Source organism: Amblyomma mixtum, chromosome 6, assembly GCF_055824585.1.
Source record: "Amblyomma mixtum isolate Tamu chromosome 6, ASM5582458v1, whole genome shotgun sequence".
NCBI lineage: Eukaryota > Metazoa > Arthropoda > Arachnida > Ixodida > Ixodidae > Amblyomma > Amblyomma mixtum.
The window spans coordinates 27,205,204-27,218,410 of record NC_143017.1 but is presented as its reverse complement, the minus strand read 5'-3'; the positions used below and the strand labels follow the sequence as shown (position 1 = coordinate 27,218,410).

Sequence of the window (13,207 nt, the reverse complement as noted above, 5' to 3'; positions counted from 1 at the left end):
ATGGGCAAAATCGTCGACTTTCGGTTCCGAACCGGTTTTTCTGGTGTCGAGCGCTCCCCCACCGCCTTTGTTCCCCGATTCGAAACGCCTCGCAGCCTTTCTTCTCCCGGTGGGAGCCTTCTCGGTACAGCGCATGTTTTGCCATCGGAACCAGAAACACGTGCGCTGATGGCGTAGTCCGGCAGAGGTCTATTTTGATGAAAGATTAGGTCGTGTTCTCTAAAAAAAGGCGACATATGCCTTTGTCACACAGCCACTCTGTGCGTGCGCATCTCTCCTCCTCCAGCTCCACTGGTTGAAAACCAATCGCCAGCTCTTACTGAGCATGCGCAGTTCATGTTAGTGGCAGGTGCCAGTGATAGATGGCAGCAGCTGTCAAGCACATATCTGGCGCACATACTGCGCAGGCGCAGTACACGCCTCGTGGAACCGGATCGTGCCTGCGTCTCCCATGCGCATTTTTTTTCCAACCGGTTTTCGCTCACTCCCTAGTGGGCGCCACTTTCTGTTAAAACGGTTGTATTGCGCTCGATTTGCAAACACAGCTTAAAATTCGGATCGGTGGTGAAGCCTAATTTTCCTTTCACCGTACTTACAATGGGTACCAGAGTACTACCTCCGGAAATGGCCAATTTCGGCTTCAACTTTTATGCCATTTGGGCTCGATATATTTGACTCAGACTGTTGAGAAAGAGTACAAAAAGTTTTTCACATGTAAAAATTGAAGTAGAAAATCGTTTAGAGCAAGCAGGAAGCTCAGGTAGCAGTGGTAATGGTACACTGTGGGCTAGCAGCAAGAAAACTTAGAGCAGCCAAAGATGCTTATTTTTTTAGCAATATTTAGTGACCCTGCTAACCAGCGAAGTGATGTACTTTGGCGCAAATTGAATGCTTTGTTACAGCCTAGCCCCTACTCAGCTATTCCTGATATATTGAAACATGATGGGCAGCAAATTTCTGGAGATGCAGTACCAGACGCATTTAATGACGTTTTTACTCAAGCACCGCAACAGGACTTAGAACACAGCCTCACTAACTACGCTCAGTTTCTTCCAGTAAACAGGAATGGAGCAACGCTTTTCCTTGCTCCCACTACCTCTCTTGAAGTTTTTTCATGTATCAGAGCTACAAGCAATAGCAAGTCACTAGATGCCGATGGTATCCAGATTCGCCCTGTAAAGTTTGTGCTCGATATTATAAGCCCTATTCTTGCCCATGTGTATAACATAATATTATCAACAGGTACCTTTCCTAAGAGGATGCAAATCACCCGCGTTGTTCCCGTCTTCAAGCGCGGTGATAAAACTGCACTGAATAATTATCGGCCTATATCAATAGTTCCAGTATTTTCTAAGGGCATTGAGAAGATAATGCATGAGCGATTACTCTCATTCTTCAACCGCCACCATTTGATTGCAGACTTTCAACATGGTTTTAGAAAGCATCGCTCTACGGAAACAGCCCTCCTGAGCCAAAAAGAAGTAATTTTAGACACGTTCAGGTGTAAGCATATGGCGTTAGGCATATATATAGACTTCTCTAAGGCTTTTGATTTAATTAATCATTCCATTCTTCTTAACAAATTAGAAATGTATGGTGTGCGTGGAATCGCCCACTCGCTTTTGTCATCTTATCTGTCCCACAGGTCGCAGTTTGTAGATGCCAATAACGCAATATCTTCACGGAAGGCAGTTACCACTGGTGTGCCGCAAGGAAGCATTTTGGGCCCACTTTTATTCTTAATTTACATAAATGACATTTCAAGCTGCACAGATAATGCTACATTCGTTTCGTATGCCGATGACACAACCATTTTTATTACAGGCAACGTGGAAACAGATCTAGAAATAAAGGCTAATAAGACGCTGTCTGACTTAGAACGCTGGTCCGCGATAAACTGTTTAAAAATCAACCCGAAGAAAACAAAAGTAATCTTGTACACGCCTAGAGGTAAGATGTTGACAACTAATATGAATTTGTGTCTGGGCAGTGAGCAGTTAGAGATAGTGGACTCCGTTAACATCCTTGGGGTGCATTTTTCAAAGCACCTTACCTGGAATGAGCATGTCGATCACCTACAATCAAAATTGTCATCTGCCATTGGTGTCATTGCTCGTCTGCGTCGCATTCTCCCGACCAAGGTAAAATTAATGTTGTACAATGCACTGGTGGTATCTGTCATGCAGTATTGCATTGTGGTGTGGGGCACAACTGGCGTGACAAACTTGCAGAAACTACATTTGCTACAAAAAAGAGCTGTACGTTACATAATTGATGTCCATTATACATACTCCACAAAACCACTTTTTCCAAAATATGAAATTCTTCCTGTGTTTTGTTTTTATAATTACAGGTTGATGTTGTGCTACAAAGGTTTTGTAAAGTTTGGCATTGATTACATAACTCATCTGGCAAAACTCCAAGAAAACACAAATATTCGTCAGACCCGACATAAAGAAATGTGGTTTGTACACACCCCGAGAACCTCCTATGATGAAAAATCTGTATCTTATACATTACCTTCGCTGTTAAACTTACTAGACCGACAAAATTTTGATCCCTCCAGAAACCGAAACTGTCGCATTAAACGTTTTTGTCAACTTCTTCATTCGCAAGACTAAACCATGCCTTCCTATTCGCCTAATTTTGTTCACTAATGTTGCTTATGTGTGTTGATTTATCTGTATTACCTTTTGTTGTTCTCCGATTGATTGCCGTCTTGTTTCATTCTGTATTACCCGTTGCTTTGTGATATTTTTTCATTTTTGTGTAAGACTGGCCGTCATCCTGCTGTCATGCCAACTAACAAGGGGTCGGGACCTCGTCAAGCTGTTCGAGCTTTTAGTCCCGTACTCCTCCTTTTCTAAGGAAATAAAATGATTGATTGATTGATTGATTGATTGATTGATTGATTGATTGATTGATTGATTGATTGATTGATTGATTGATTGATTGATTGATTGATTGATTGATTGATTGATTGAATCCGTCGAAGCATTTGAAGCATCTCAAGGTTGAAAAATTTGCAGAATCAGCTTCATGAAGCGACGCTTGTGGAATCTGTGCATATCATTCTTGATTCATATTGCAATGAAGAAGCACAAACACACAGAGAAGGAACACGCAAAAAACACGGACGAACGCTGCACTCACAACTGGTTTGCTGCGAAAAGATTTCGAGCTTAAAAAAGGCTCACGCATCTGCGCACTACATAAAGAAAACCATAACAACCACGTGCCAAGGAACACCAGAAACATCTTATCATCTTGCCGCAAAAAGGTTGAATTCCTAAGTGTACAAAAAAAGAAACGGAAGCATCACTAATGCAACAATCTGTTCTTTTCGTTATGTGAAAGGCCTCCAGGAGTTCACGTGCCGTTTTATACTTGCTGCTGCCTAGGATTCGAACACTATCGAAACGTGGAGAACAAGTCACGCATGACTGGCAGTGCTTAACCAAATGCACATTCTCTTTGTTCTTTAGATTCCTTTGGTGCTCCACTAGCCGGTCGTTAATACATCGCCCCGTTTGACAGATGTACACTTTTCCACATGAAAGTGGCAGCTCGTATACCACCTCAGAAGCGCACTGCACATAGGGCGTGGTGTGCTTTTCACCACACCCGCTACTCCTTGTTTCGCTTCCGGAAATACGAGGGCACAGCTTTGAAAGCTTCAACCTTTTTGCGGCAAGATGATAAGATGTGTCTGGTGTTCCTTGGCACGTGGTTGTTATGGTTTTCTCTTTCTGTGGTGCGCAGATGCGTGAGCTTTTTTTTAAGCTCGAAATCTTTTCGCAGTAAACCAGTTGTGAGTGCAGCGTTCGTCCGTGTATTTTGCGTGTTCCTTCTATGTGTGTTTGTGCTTCTTCGCTGCAATATGAATCAAGAATGTTACCAACTTGCCCAAAAACGTGTTTTACTCAAGTACATATTATTCGCTGATAAGTAACGTTACATTAGGTTTTTGAAAACAACCCATACGTTACGACTTCCAAATCCAATCTGGTTGTTGTTTTAATGTTAATAAAAACCATATTAATACGAACAATAACAAAGCAAATCAATTTTGTACTGTTGTACAAACTGGAAGGCGCCTATAAGCATTCCCGGTCTTGACGTAAGCTCTCAACGCTGTTCATGTAAGCCCGGAGGGGAGAAAACTAGGCGCATTCATCACACTCTTAGCCACTTCCGCCTTACAATATCGCCTGCACGGCGTAGTTGACGAATGTTCGGAGGGAGTATTATCAGTCGCGCTCGGCCAGCACTCTGCCGATCACATTCATCGCGCCTTGCACGGCACAAGCACATATTCGGCCCGTGTAAGCACCACTCCGACGATGCCTGCCTATTACTTCTGAGTGGAGCCGCTACTGTTGCACGCAAACCAACGTGCATGGTAGGTTCCTGGACAGACGCTGTTTTCTACCACGAGACAATGACGACAGTGCTCCCGAAACAGACATCATCCGTACGACAAGCTTTCCCTGGGGTCTTTGCCGGTGAGATTTTCGCGTATCTCGGAAGGCATTTGCCTCCTCCGAGAGGAAGGATTGCACGGGATGCACAAAGTGCTCTTGCCTACCTTTACGCGCCTCGGAAGACGCTCGGCGTGGCATAGGAAACACCGCCGCGAGCAAAGATGGGCTGATCACGCATTAGCTGCCCCAGAAACGTGCTGGAATATGCACCGGTAGCGAATATCACGCGGAGTCAGAACGCAGGCTGACAAGAGAGGCGTCGATCGCTCTCTCAAGACGAAAGTTTGCGGGCACAAGGATAAAGCGTAATGGATGCGATAACAATGGGCGTCTTTGTCAAGTGCTCATTTTGTTTATGGTTTATGGGGTTTTAACGTCCCAAAGCGACTGAGGCTATGAGAGACGCCGTAGTGAAGGGCTCCGGAAATTTCGACCGCCTGGGGTTCTTTAACGTGCACTGACATCGCACAGTACACGGGCCTCTAGAATTTCTCCTCCAAAGAAATTCTAGCCGCCGCGGCCGGGATCGAACCCGCGTCTTTTGGGTCAGCAGCCGAGCACCATAACCGCTGAGCCACCGCGGCGGCTGTCAAGTGCTCATGAACGCCCACAGTATGCACTGCAGGGAATATAAGCTGCTATTATTCGCCAGAGTACCTCGCTCATGACCCAGTGTACAGTTTGGGAACGGATTGAGAGGAGTTTTGCTTATTGATTTCATTAGTAGGGCATGAGGTGTCAGGTATTGCGGGATCTTGATTTTTTTTTTTATGGGGGGGGGGGGGGGGTAGGGCGTGCCTTCTAAGCTGCACAAAGGAAAACAGAACGTAAATAGAAATAACAGTCGGCTGCGCCTAAGCATATATCCGTATGTACACATCCTCCCAAGAAGTGACTTCGGCGTTACGTTTCTGAAGTGCTATGGTGGCACTCGGATTACTTCCAAGAGTCGTTCTTTTCTGTGTTGCTAAACAAAACAAAGGAGAAATACAATTTCCCTAAGCATTTCGCACGCAGACTATTTGGATGAATAGAGTCTAATACGCAAGACTGAATGCCATGTTTTTCGCTAGGCACACACGGGCCTAAAGTAAGCAAAAAGCCTGACGAGTTGATGCAGCAAGCAGATGCACACCATTATTTCTGTATAATCATCTACGTACTGAATAATGTTACGTCATATCACTCGGAACACGACGGCCCGGTAGTGCGGTTGCGCAAATTCATGCCGCGTTAATAGCGCTCGTCCATAGCTGCTTCTACTGAGCACTCTTGGAAACGATTTCTGGCTGCAGTTACACATTGCGCTCTAAGGTCGTACCATTTAGTTTTGTTGTTTAGTAGCTTTGCGTACGCAAATGAATGCGATCGATTTCTGGAATACTGGCTTTTATTTCTTTGATATTGTGCCGCCTTTTCCTTGAAAATTTTTTATTTGGTGCAGACCCGATGTGCTTGCCTGTTTCAACGTTTTCATATAGTTGCGATGGCTCAGGAACATGATAAGGCCCCGAGAGAGATAACTCAGCTTTCGAATTAAGACAAATGAAGGATTAAAAATTTCTACCGCTTGGAGCACAAAAAGCAAGCGTATCCTAAAGTTGTGCATTTACATTCCGGTTGGACGACTGAAGTTACTCCACCGCTCTAAAAGAAAAACCAGTCAAGAGCTTTCCTAGGCCTCAGATGAGTTCGTTCTCGGTTGCCTTCAGCTGCTGTTGGATGGCTTCTGTGTCAGTGTTTGTCTGTTATCTGCGTTGAATTTCTGTGAAACTAGTTAAAATAAATTTGCAATTTTCGCTTTAGAGCTTTATCTCCAAGAAGAAAAAACTGGGAACCAAAATAATCCTTGGATTAGCATTAATGTAATCGATTTAGTTCGATTTAAAAAAAAAAGTGCCAAAAACACAGTAAAAACAACCTCAGTATCAATCCTTGAGTGAATTTCTAAGATAAAAATTAAGAGCTGGAATATTTTATTTTGTTCCTTCCCCACCTTCCAGTTCCCCCTTTGCTCTAGATATAGCGCAATGTTTAGGTAACCTCGTACACAATTCGACGAAACCACATGTCGGTGGCAGAATTAAAGAATCAAAGTGATGAAAAAGGAATTAAGGAAGGAAAAAAGAGAAAAGAAAGGAAGAAAGGAAGAAAAAAAGAAAGAAAGAAAGAAAGAAAGGAAGAAAGAAGGAAAGAAAGAAGGAAAGAAAGAAAGAAAGAAAGAAAGGAAGAAGGAAAGAAGGAAAGGAAGAAAGAAAGAGAGAAAGGAAGAAAGAAAGAGAGAAAGGAAGAAAGGAAGAAGAAGGAAGGAAGGAAGGAAGGAAGGAAGGAAGGAAGGAAGGAAGGAAGGAAGGAAGGAAGGAAGGAAGGAAGGAAGGAAGGAAGGAAGGAAGGAAGGAAGGAAGGAAGGAAGGAAGGAAGGAAGGAAGGAAGGAAGGAAGGAAGGAAGGAAGGAAGGAAGGAAGGAAGGAAGGAAGGAAGGAAGGAAGGAAGGAAGGAAGGAAGGAAGGAAGGAAGGAAGGAAGGAAGGAAGGGACCGTCTCCCTTGAAATGGGGTTGTGGAAGTTGTTGCCATGGTCAGCCTTCCTTCATATTTCTTTACCTTTTGTATAAATCGGTCTATAAATTCGCCATTTATTCGAATACATTTTTATTCATACACTTTTAACCTTATGTCAGCACTCTGCTTATGAGCCACCAATCCCCAAGCGCTTTCTGCTAACTTCTAACGCAGATTTATTTACATGACCATTGTTATCTCTAAACCCTCGGGTTTCAGGGAGACTGACTGTGCGTCCATTCACATCCGGATTTATACCACCACATTCGAGCATCAGATGTTCGTGACCTTGCGGCGTCATCATAACCTGCCCACCGGATTTTAAGTAAACTGACCACCGTGGCTGTTCAATTAATGATTGGTCGCGAGAGGTACGTTGCTCGGTAAAAGTAACCTGAATCGCTCAATCCCCGCCTGGGATAGCACTTGACAACGCACGGCAGTGGCGCATCGCTTAACCGATGCATCAGTACGCCAGTGGTAGTGTGAGAAATCCCAGGGATCTACCAGTGTAAAGTCATGAATGATAGATTCGCATATATGGGCACTAACGCATTAACGCCATCGTGTCATACCCTTAAAGGGAAACTGCATAGGTTTTAGAAATCAACGAGCTTAGAGGGTCGAATGTGTGAAACTTGCAGGTAAAGTATGCGAAATCTTTTTGGGCTAGCACCTGAAATAGTGAAGCAATCGCCGATCAAAATCCGGACGCCCTTCAGGCTTCTCCGCAGCGCACAACGCCAAGTGGGGGGCGCATAATGACGCCATCGAAGGTATCGGTACATTTCAAACGCACAAACGCCTGCTTTGAAGGAAAAAAAAAACAGCGCGACCGAAGGCAAACCCTGCCGAGAGTTGTTTGGCAGCGTCTAACGAGTCAGGACACGGTGAGGCTGACGACAGCGGCAATTTGAAATCGTACCTTCCGTGACGTCAAGCTGAATTTCCTTGCACTCCTACGGTGCATTGAGCAGAAGCGCAGAATTCAATCGTCGATTACGTCACTATTTCAAACGCTAGCGCAAAACACCCGGCATGCTTTACCTACAGCCTATATAGATTTTAATCCTTGCATATCGCGAAATTCTCAAAAAAGTGCTGCAGTTGCCCTTTAAGGCTCCCGTTTTGCAGAAAATCTGGTGTCGTCGGCAGCGTCCGCGTAGTGAGCGAAAATTCACCGGGAAAGCAACCAAGATGGGCCACCTAGGTCACGTGACCTTGTGGTGTCGTCATAACCTGCCCATCGGATTCTAAGTGAACTGACCACCATGACAGGTGGCTGTTCAATTAATGTTTGGTCGCGAGAGGTACGTTAATCGGGAAAAGTAACCTGAATCGCACAAGCACCGCCTGGGACAACATCTCGCAACGCACGGCAGTGGCGCATCGCTTAACTGATGCACCACTACGCCAGTGGTAATATGAGAAATCCCAGGGATCTGTGAATGTGAAGTCATGAATGATAGATTCAGCATATATGGGCATTAACCCAATTTGTGCGCTCTTTCTAACACGAAGTGTTATTCTTCTCTCTCTTTCTTGCGTTCATGCAGGTGCTTTCGGTCGGAGGCGGAAATCGGGCTCGGACATCATCGACTGCTAGCCCCCCTGCGTCTCTATTACCAAAACACTTGAATGTATTCAAAATCATTCCGAAGCACCCAGAATAAGGCGAAGAAAACACACGCCTGTAAGCATCCGACACTTCTGCCGACAGACGCCATCAGTATTGTGCCAGCTTCCTGAGGACGAGCTCCGTCGCAATGGCAGCCGCTTTCATCTGCTCGCGAGCAACGTTCACTGTGCTGCGACGATGTGGGCATTCGAATGGTGTCCGCGCGGTGCGTGGCGTGTTCTCCAAATGCTAGGCTTCAGACCTGCACACTACCTGGCTGCCGTCTGACGCCACATATCGCCCTATAACATGGTGCAATGCGTTCGGGACAGAAAAGGCTGTGGAACTTCAGTGGCACTGCCAACCGATGACGCGGTCATCAAGGATCGTGTATGTGCGCGTGCGTCTGTGTGTGTTCTTGCTCACATTGCAGCGTGGATCAGAGACGTGAGAACTGACGTGAACTGTAGCAGTGTGTGTGAACTTAACGGCTGCACATTGTCTTTCATGGTCGGTGGCGTTCCGCGAAAAAGAGAGAAAAAAACGCTATAGCCCAACGCCTGCGCGGGCATATCGACAAGAGGACGCAGTGCAGAGAGGGTGTTAAATAAACTCTGCTTATAAATTCTTCAAAGCCGCTCTAACTCGCGCTTCGACAAGTTTACGAGATGTGTAGCCACCCTAAGCTCTGGACACCTGTGGCTTGTAATCTGTGACACTGTTTTGGACAAGGTAATCGTGCTTGGGTTTCCTGCTCACAGCGGAGTGTGTTTATGCCTCTCGGTTTAACCGACGCGGAAGTGCGCTGAGTTACGGCGCCCACTGCAGCAAGCTCATCCTGTTGTATAACAAACAATGTGAACCCGCCTGTTTAGAAATACCACCCTTCCATCTGTAGATACTGTGTGTTTATCTCCGCCCCATGTTCAGCCCTTCACTCATCTTGTCAACTACTTTTAGGTCGTGATGGTGGCAGATGGTACAATGTTTTCTCGATGATTTTTTTCACAACACCATTCGTGGAGAAACGCATTGTTAAGGTATCGTACGACGGTCGGTTATGCAGGATATGTCAGCGTATCAAGAGTGTCCGGGTGTGAAGTTTTGCTTACAGTTGAATAATCGTGACAGTTTTAAATGACAGAAAGATATTATTGTCCGGTTGCATGATGTGTACGGGTCTTCAAGCCTGATAAGGAGCGTAGTAACTTTTTTATTAAAGTGACAGATTTTAGACAAAGCCAAACTGTCTTTGAGGTGGAACCATTCAGCATGGTCGCATTAGAAAATTTTCCGAAAAAGGAGACTTGTTTTCATTATTTACAATTTCTGGTAGCTTCTAGCTCCCAAAACAGCAGTTAACTGCCCCAGCGTATTTGACAACGAACTTTGCTATTCTTTGCAAGTTGTAGGACATTTATAGAACTAAGCTCACTGGCTTAGCGCATTAATTAGTGAACGCTGTTATAGCTGTGGTTTAGCTCTTTAGCCCTGAATTGGGCTTTGGGATCTACACTGTCAGCCGTAAGAGAAAGCCTAGCCGTGCTAATGCAAATCAGCGAAATCTGATCTGGCTACTCGTTCCCACCCACCCTTTCTCTCTTTCCTGTACACCTTTCCCTGTCCCTCCTGTTCTCTAAACGTGGAATGGAAGGTTTCCCTGTCTCCACTTCGCCACCTGCCAAATGTGGCAGACGTGTGCTACTGTTCTCTAAACGTGGAATGGAAGGTTTCCCTGTCTCCACTTCGCCACCTGCCAAATGTGGCAGACGTGTGCCACCTGGCACAGTTGGCAGGTGGCCGCCTTTGCATTGAATTTAAGTAAATAACTTAAGTTTACCGAATCCTATTCAGTCAATGAGTTAAAGTAAATTAATTCATTAAATAATTAAAGTCTTATGACTCACGCTGCAGATTTCAGAGTAGAATGCAGAGAAATATGGCTAAACCGCAGCTATAACAGCTTTAGCTGTAAAGCCGCCTCTCCTTAAAGCTCTTGCTTTCTGCTTGTCATATGGATAGCAGCCTAGTTGCGCTTCAATCAAAAGTTCGTGCTGTGTAACCAGTCATTGAACTGTTTCCAAAAATATGCGCTTAAATGAATAACTCTGTCTCCTTTATTATGCTTACACGTTTTTCTTTTTCGCGAATTATCACATTATTTTTTGAAGCTGTGGAAGGCGATGCCGCCGAATGGTAGCAGTTGTGAAACAGTGCTTCCTCGGCTGTATTCCAGGGTGAGTAGGGCTGCGTGGTGAATCCACGATCAAAGAATGAAGTGTGAGAATAGAGACCTTGCGCGGTCAGCATGCAGCTTGAGTGACTTCCAATTCTGGCCCAAGGTATCTCGGGACGCAGTGTTTCTGTCAAGGTAAGATTGCAAAAACTATGTTGGTGCCGTTTTCACCACGATATCTCTTTATTCACAGGAGTAAGCTTTCATTTGCGACCGTTATTGACTGATGGAGTGAACAAGCTGTTATTCATTTTGTATTATTTGTCCAAATGTGCGGCACCTACACATTGCAAATCAAAGCAAGCAGCTAATGTAGGAGCGCATCAGTCATCACGCTACGGCAAGAGCGGCTCACTGCATACTACGCCCCGAGATAACCTTTGTCAGTTGTGCGTGAGTTTGAGCATCCCGACGATGAAGGAATAGCAGGCTGTAGCTGGGATTCCATGTTGACAACTGTGTGAGGCTCGATTTGTTAATTTTGTTCTTACCAATGTTGCTTCCTCCCCTTCTGGCCTCTTAGTCGTTCGACCCTCGAGCTGATCGAGCACCCACACTGAGCAAGCATTCTTTCTAAACTACTGAGATGTCTTCTTCCAAAGCAAAAGCCTCGGCAGGAGAAACGACCATGAGATGCGGCCTTAAAGAAACTTCGGTGCTACGCTAAGCCAGCTGTTTCTTTGTCCCATCGGACACGTATTCTTCTCCCCTATCATCTCGTTCTCCTGCGCTTAAAGGGTCTCGTCTCATGCTGAACGCGCTGAAGACCCTCTAGTTATCTGACAATACAAATAGTATTCTCAATTCAAACCTGCAGAATGTAATGGATCGCTCTGAATGACATCAAAATGAAATTTCTAGCACATAGTGTAAACATCCAAAAGCCACTCAAATTAAGCCGTATCGCACAATGCACAGTCCCTCGAACGCGCACTATTTTGATCATCATTTCAAGATTGAAGCACACGTGGAATATGCGCCATTTCTGGCCCCGTTTGCAGACTGCCCGCGAGTGGCCACTGGCTCTATCGATGAGTACTACTGTGTCAGGATACCCCGCCCACTACAGCGTGGTGGTGCATGACATGTAGCGATTATTTTCTTGTTGTGCAACAACATGTTTGATAATTTCGTCGTATTGCCGAATGCAGAACACAGTGAGTCAATAAATCACGCGAAGTAATTCTCAAATACCTAGTTAGCACCCAAACGATTATAGGCACCCCATCTACCTCTACGTTGCCGCCATAGCCGTGACTGCAACGTGTAGGTGAGTCGGTGGGCCTCTGTCTTCCTTGTCGCGCATATGTGCGCAGTTCAGCCAGCGATTCCACCTTCTTTCGTACCCGAATATTATTCGCAGGCCTAATTGTTCCAATCTGGCTCCACGTGTCTAAAGAACGGCGTGCTCAACTATCGGCTTCTCTAATCTGTCACGAGTAAGTTGCCAGTGCAGCGTGACGGTATCTTGGAAACCAGAGAGTTGCCGAGGCAATAAGCCCTGCTTCTGGGTACCAGACAAGGGAATAAAGCTGATTTGATGACGTTGATTCATTTTGTTATTTTCCTACGCATGCATGAGCATAACTTTATAAAGTTCCCTGTTGGTTTGTTTATGTAACCTACGTTGAACCTGATTTGTTGTCGCAGCTGCCTGGTACTAAAGAAGGAAGTTTTAAGTTAAACAGATTTGGGCAAGCACAATTTTTAGATTAATCACCAAATATATCTTTATCGCTAGTTACGTCCTGAAGGACTGGTTGTCATACCACAGGTTTCCATGTTTTCAGTTGGTCTGCGTTCTATAACTTGCGGGCAACAAAAATACACGTCAAAATTTAGTCCCTTCGTTGAAGTGGTTTTTTTGTCCTCTTTTGTCCTGATCATTATTAGTGCCACGAATCTCGTTACGCAATGTCCACGCGCTTCCTTACGTTTTGTGACCACTGACGGCACTTATGTGGTGATTGTGACGATTGTGACGATGCGCTTTCATTTATGCCATATTCTCCACATGCGTGTTCTGCAAAAATGGAGTGCTTTGTATCGAGTGAGCAACATAGAGGGTTCGTACGAGTACAATGAAATAAAGTTTGTTCAATTTTCATGTCTGCCTGTCATGGTTTTGATGAATTCCTGTTCAGTTTGAAAGTTTGTCGATCTTACCATGCTTGCAAAGAAATTGTACGACAATACTAAAAAGCTGCTTCCTAGCCTCTGGTGCAAGTTCATTACCAGACTTCGTACAAATACACCGTTGAGAAGCAAAACTAAAAGTAGCCGCGAGTCAGTGCTCATGTTGGGCCCTG

The 13,207-nt window shown here is 45.0% G+C and overlaps 1 protein-coding gene across 1 annotated transcript in view; it reads left to right on the top strand.

The window, feature by feature from the left end:
* The window catches only part of LOC149338466 (cell adhesion molecule Dscam1-like), a 418,614-nt gene extending 405,609 nt beyond the window's left edge, over positions 1-13,005 (top strand). The window contains exon 43 of the mRNA XM_089547709.1: positions 8,601-13,005. Within this exon, the coding sequence (XP_089403835.1) occupies positions 8,601-8,650 (50 nt within the window). The 3' untranslated portion in view covers positions 8,651-13,005. The remainder of the gene's footprint in view (positions 1-8,600) is intronic.
* Positions 13,006-13,207: the final 202 nt, after the last annotated feature.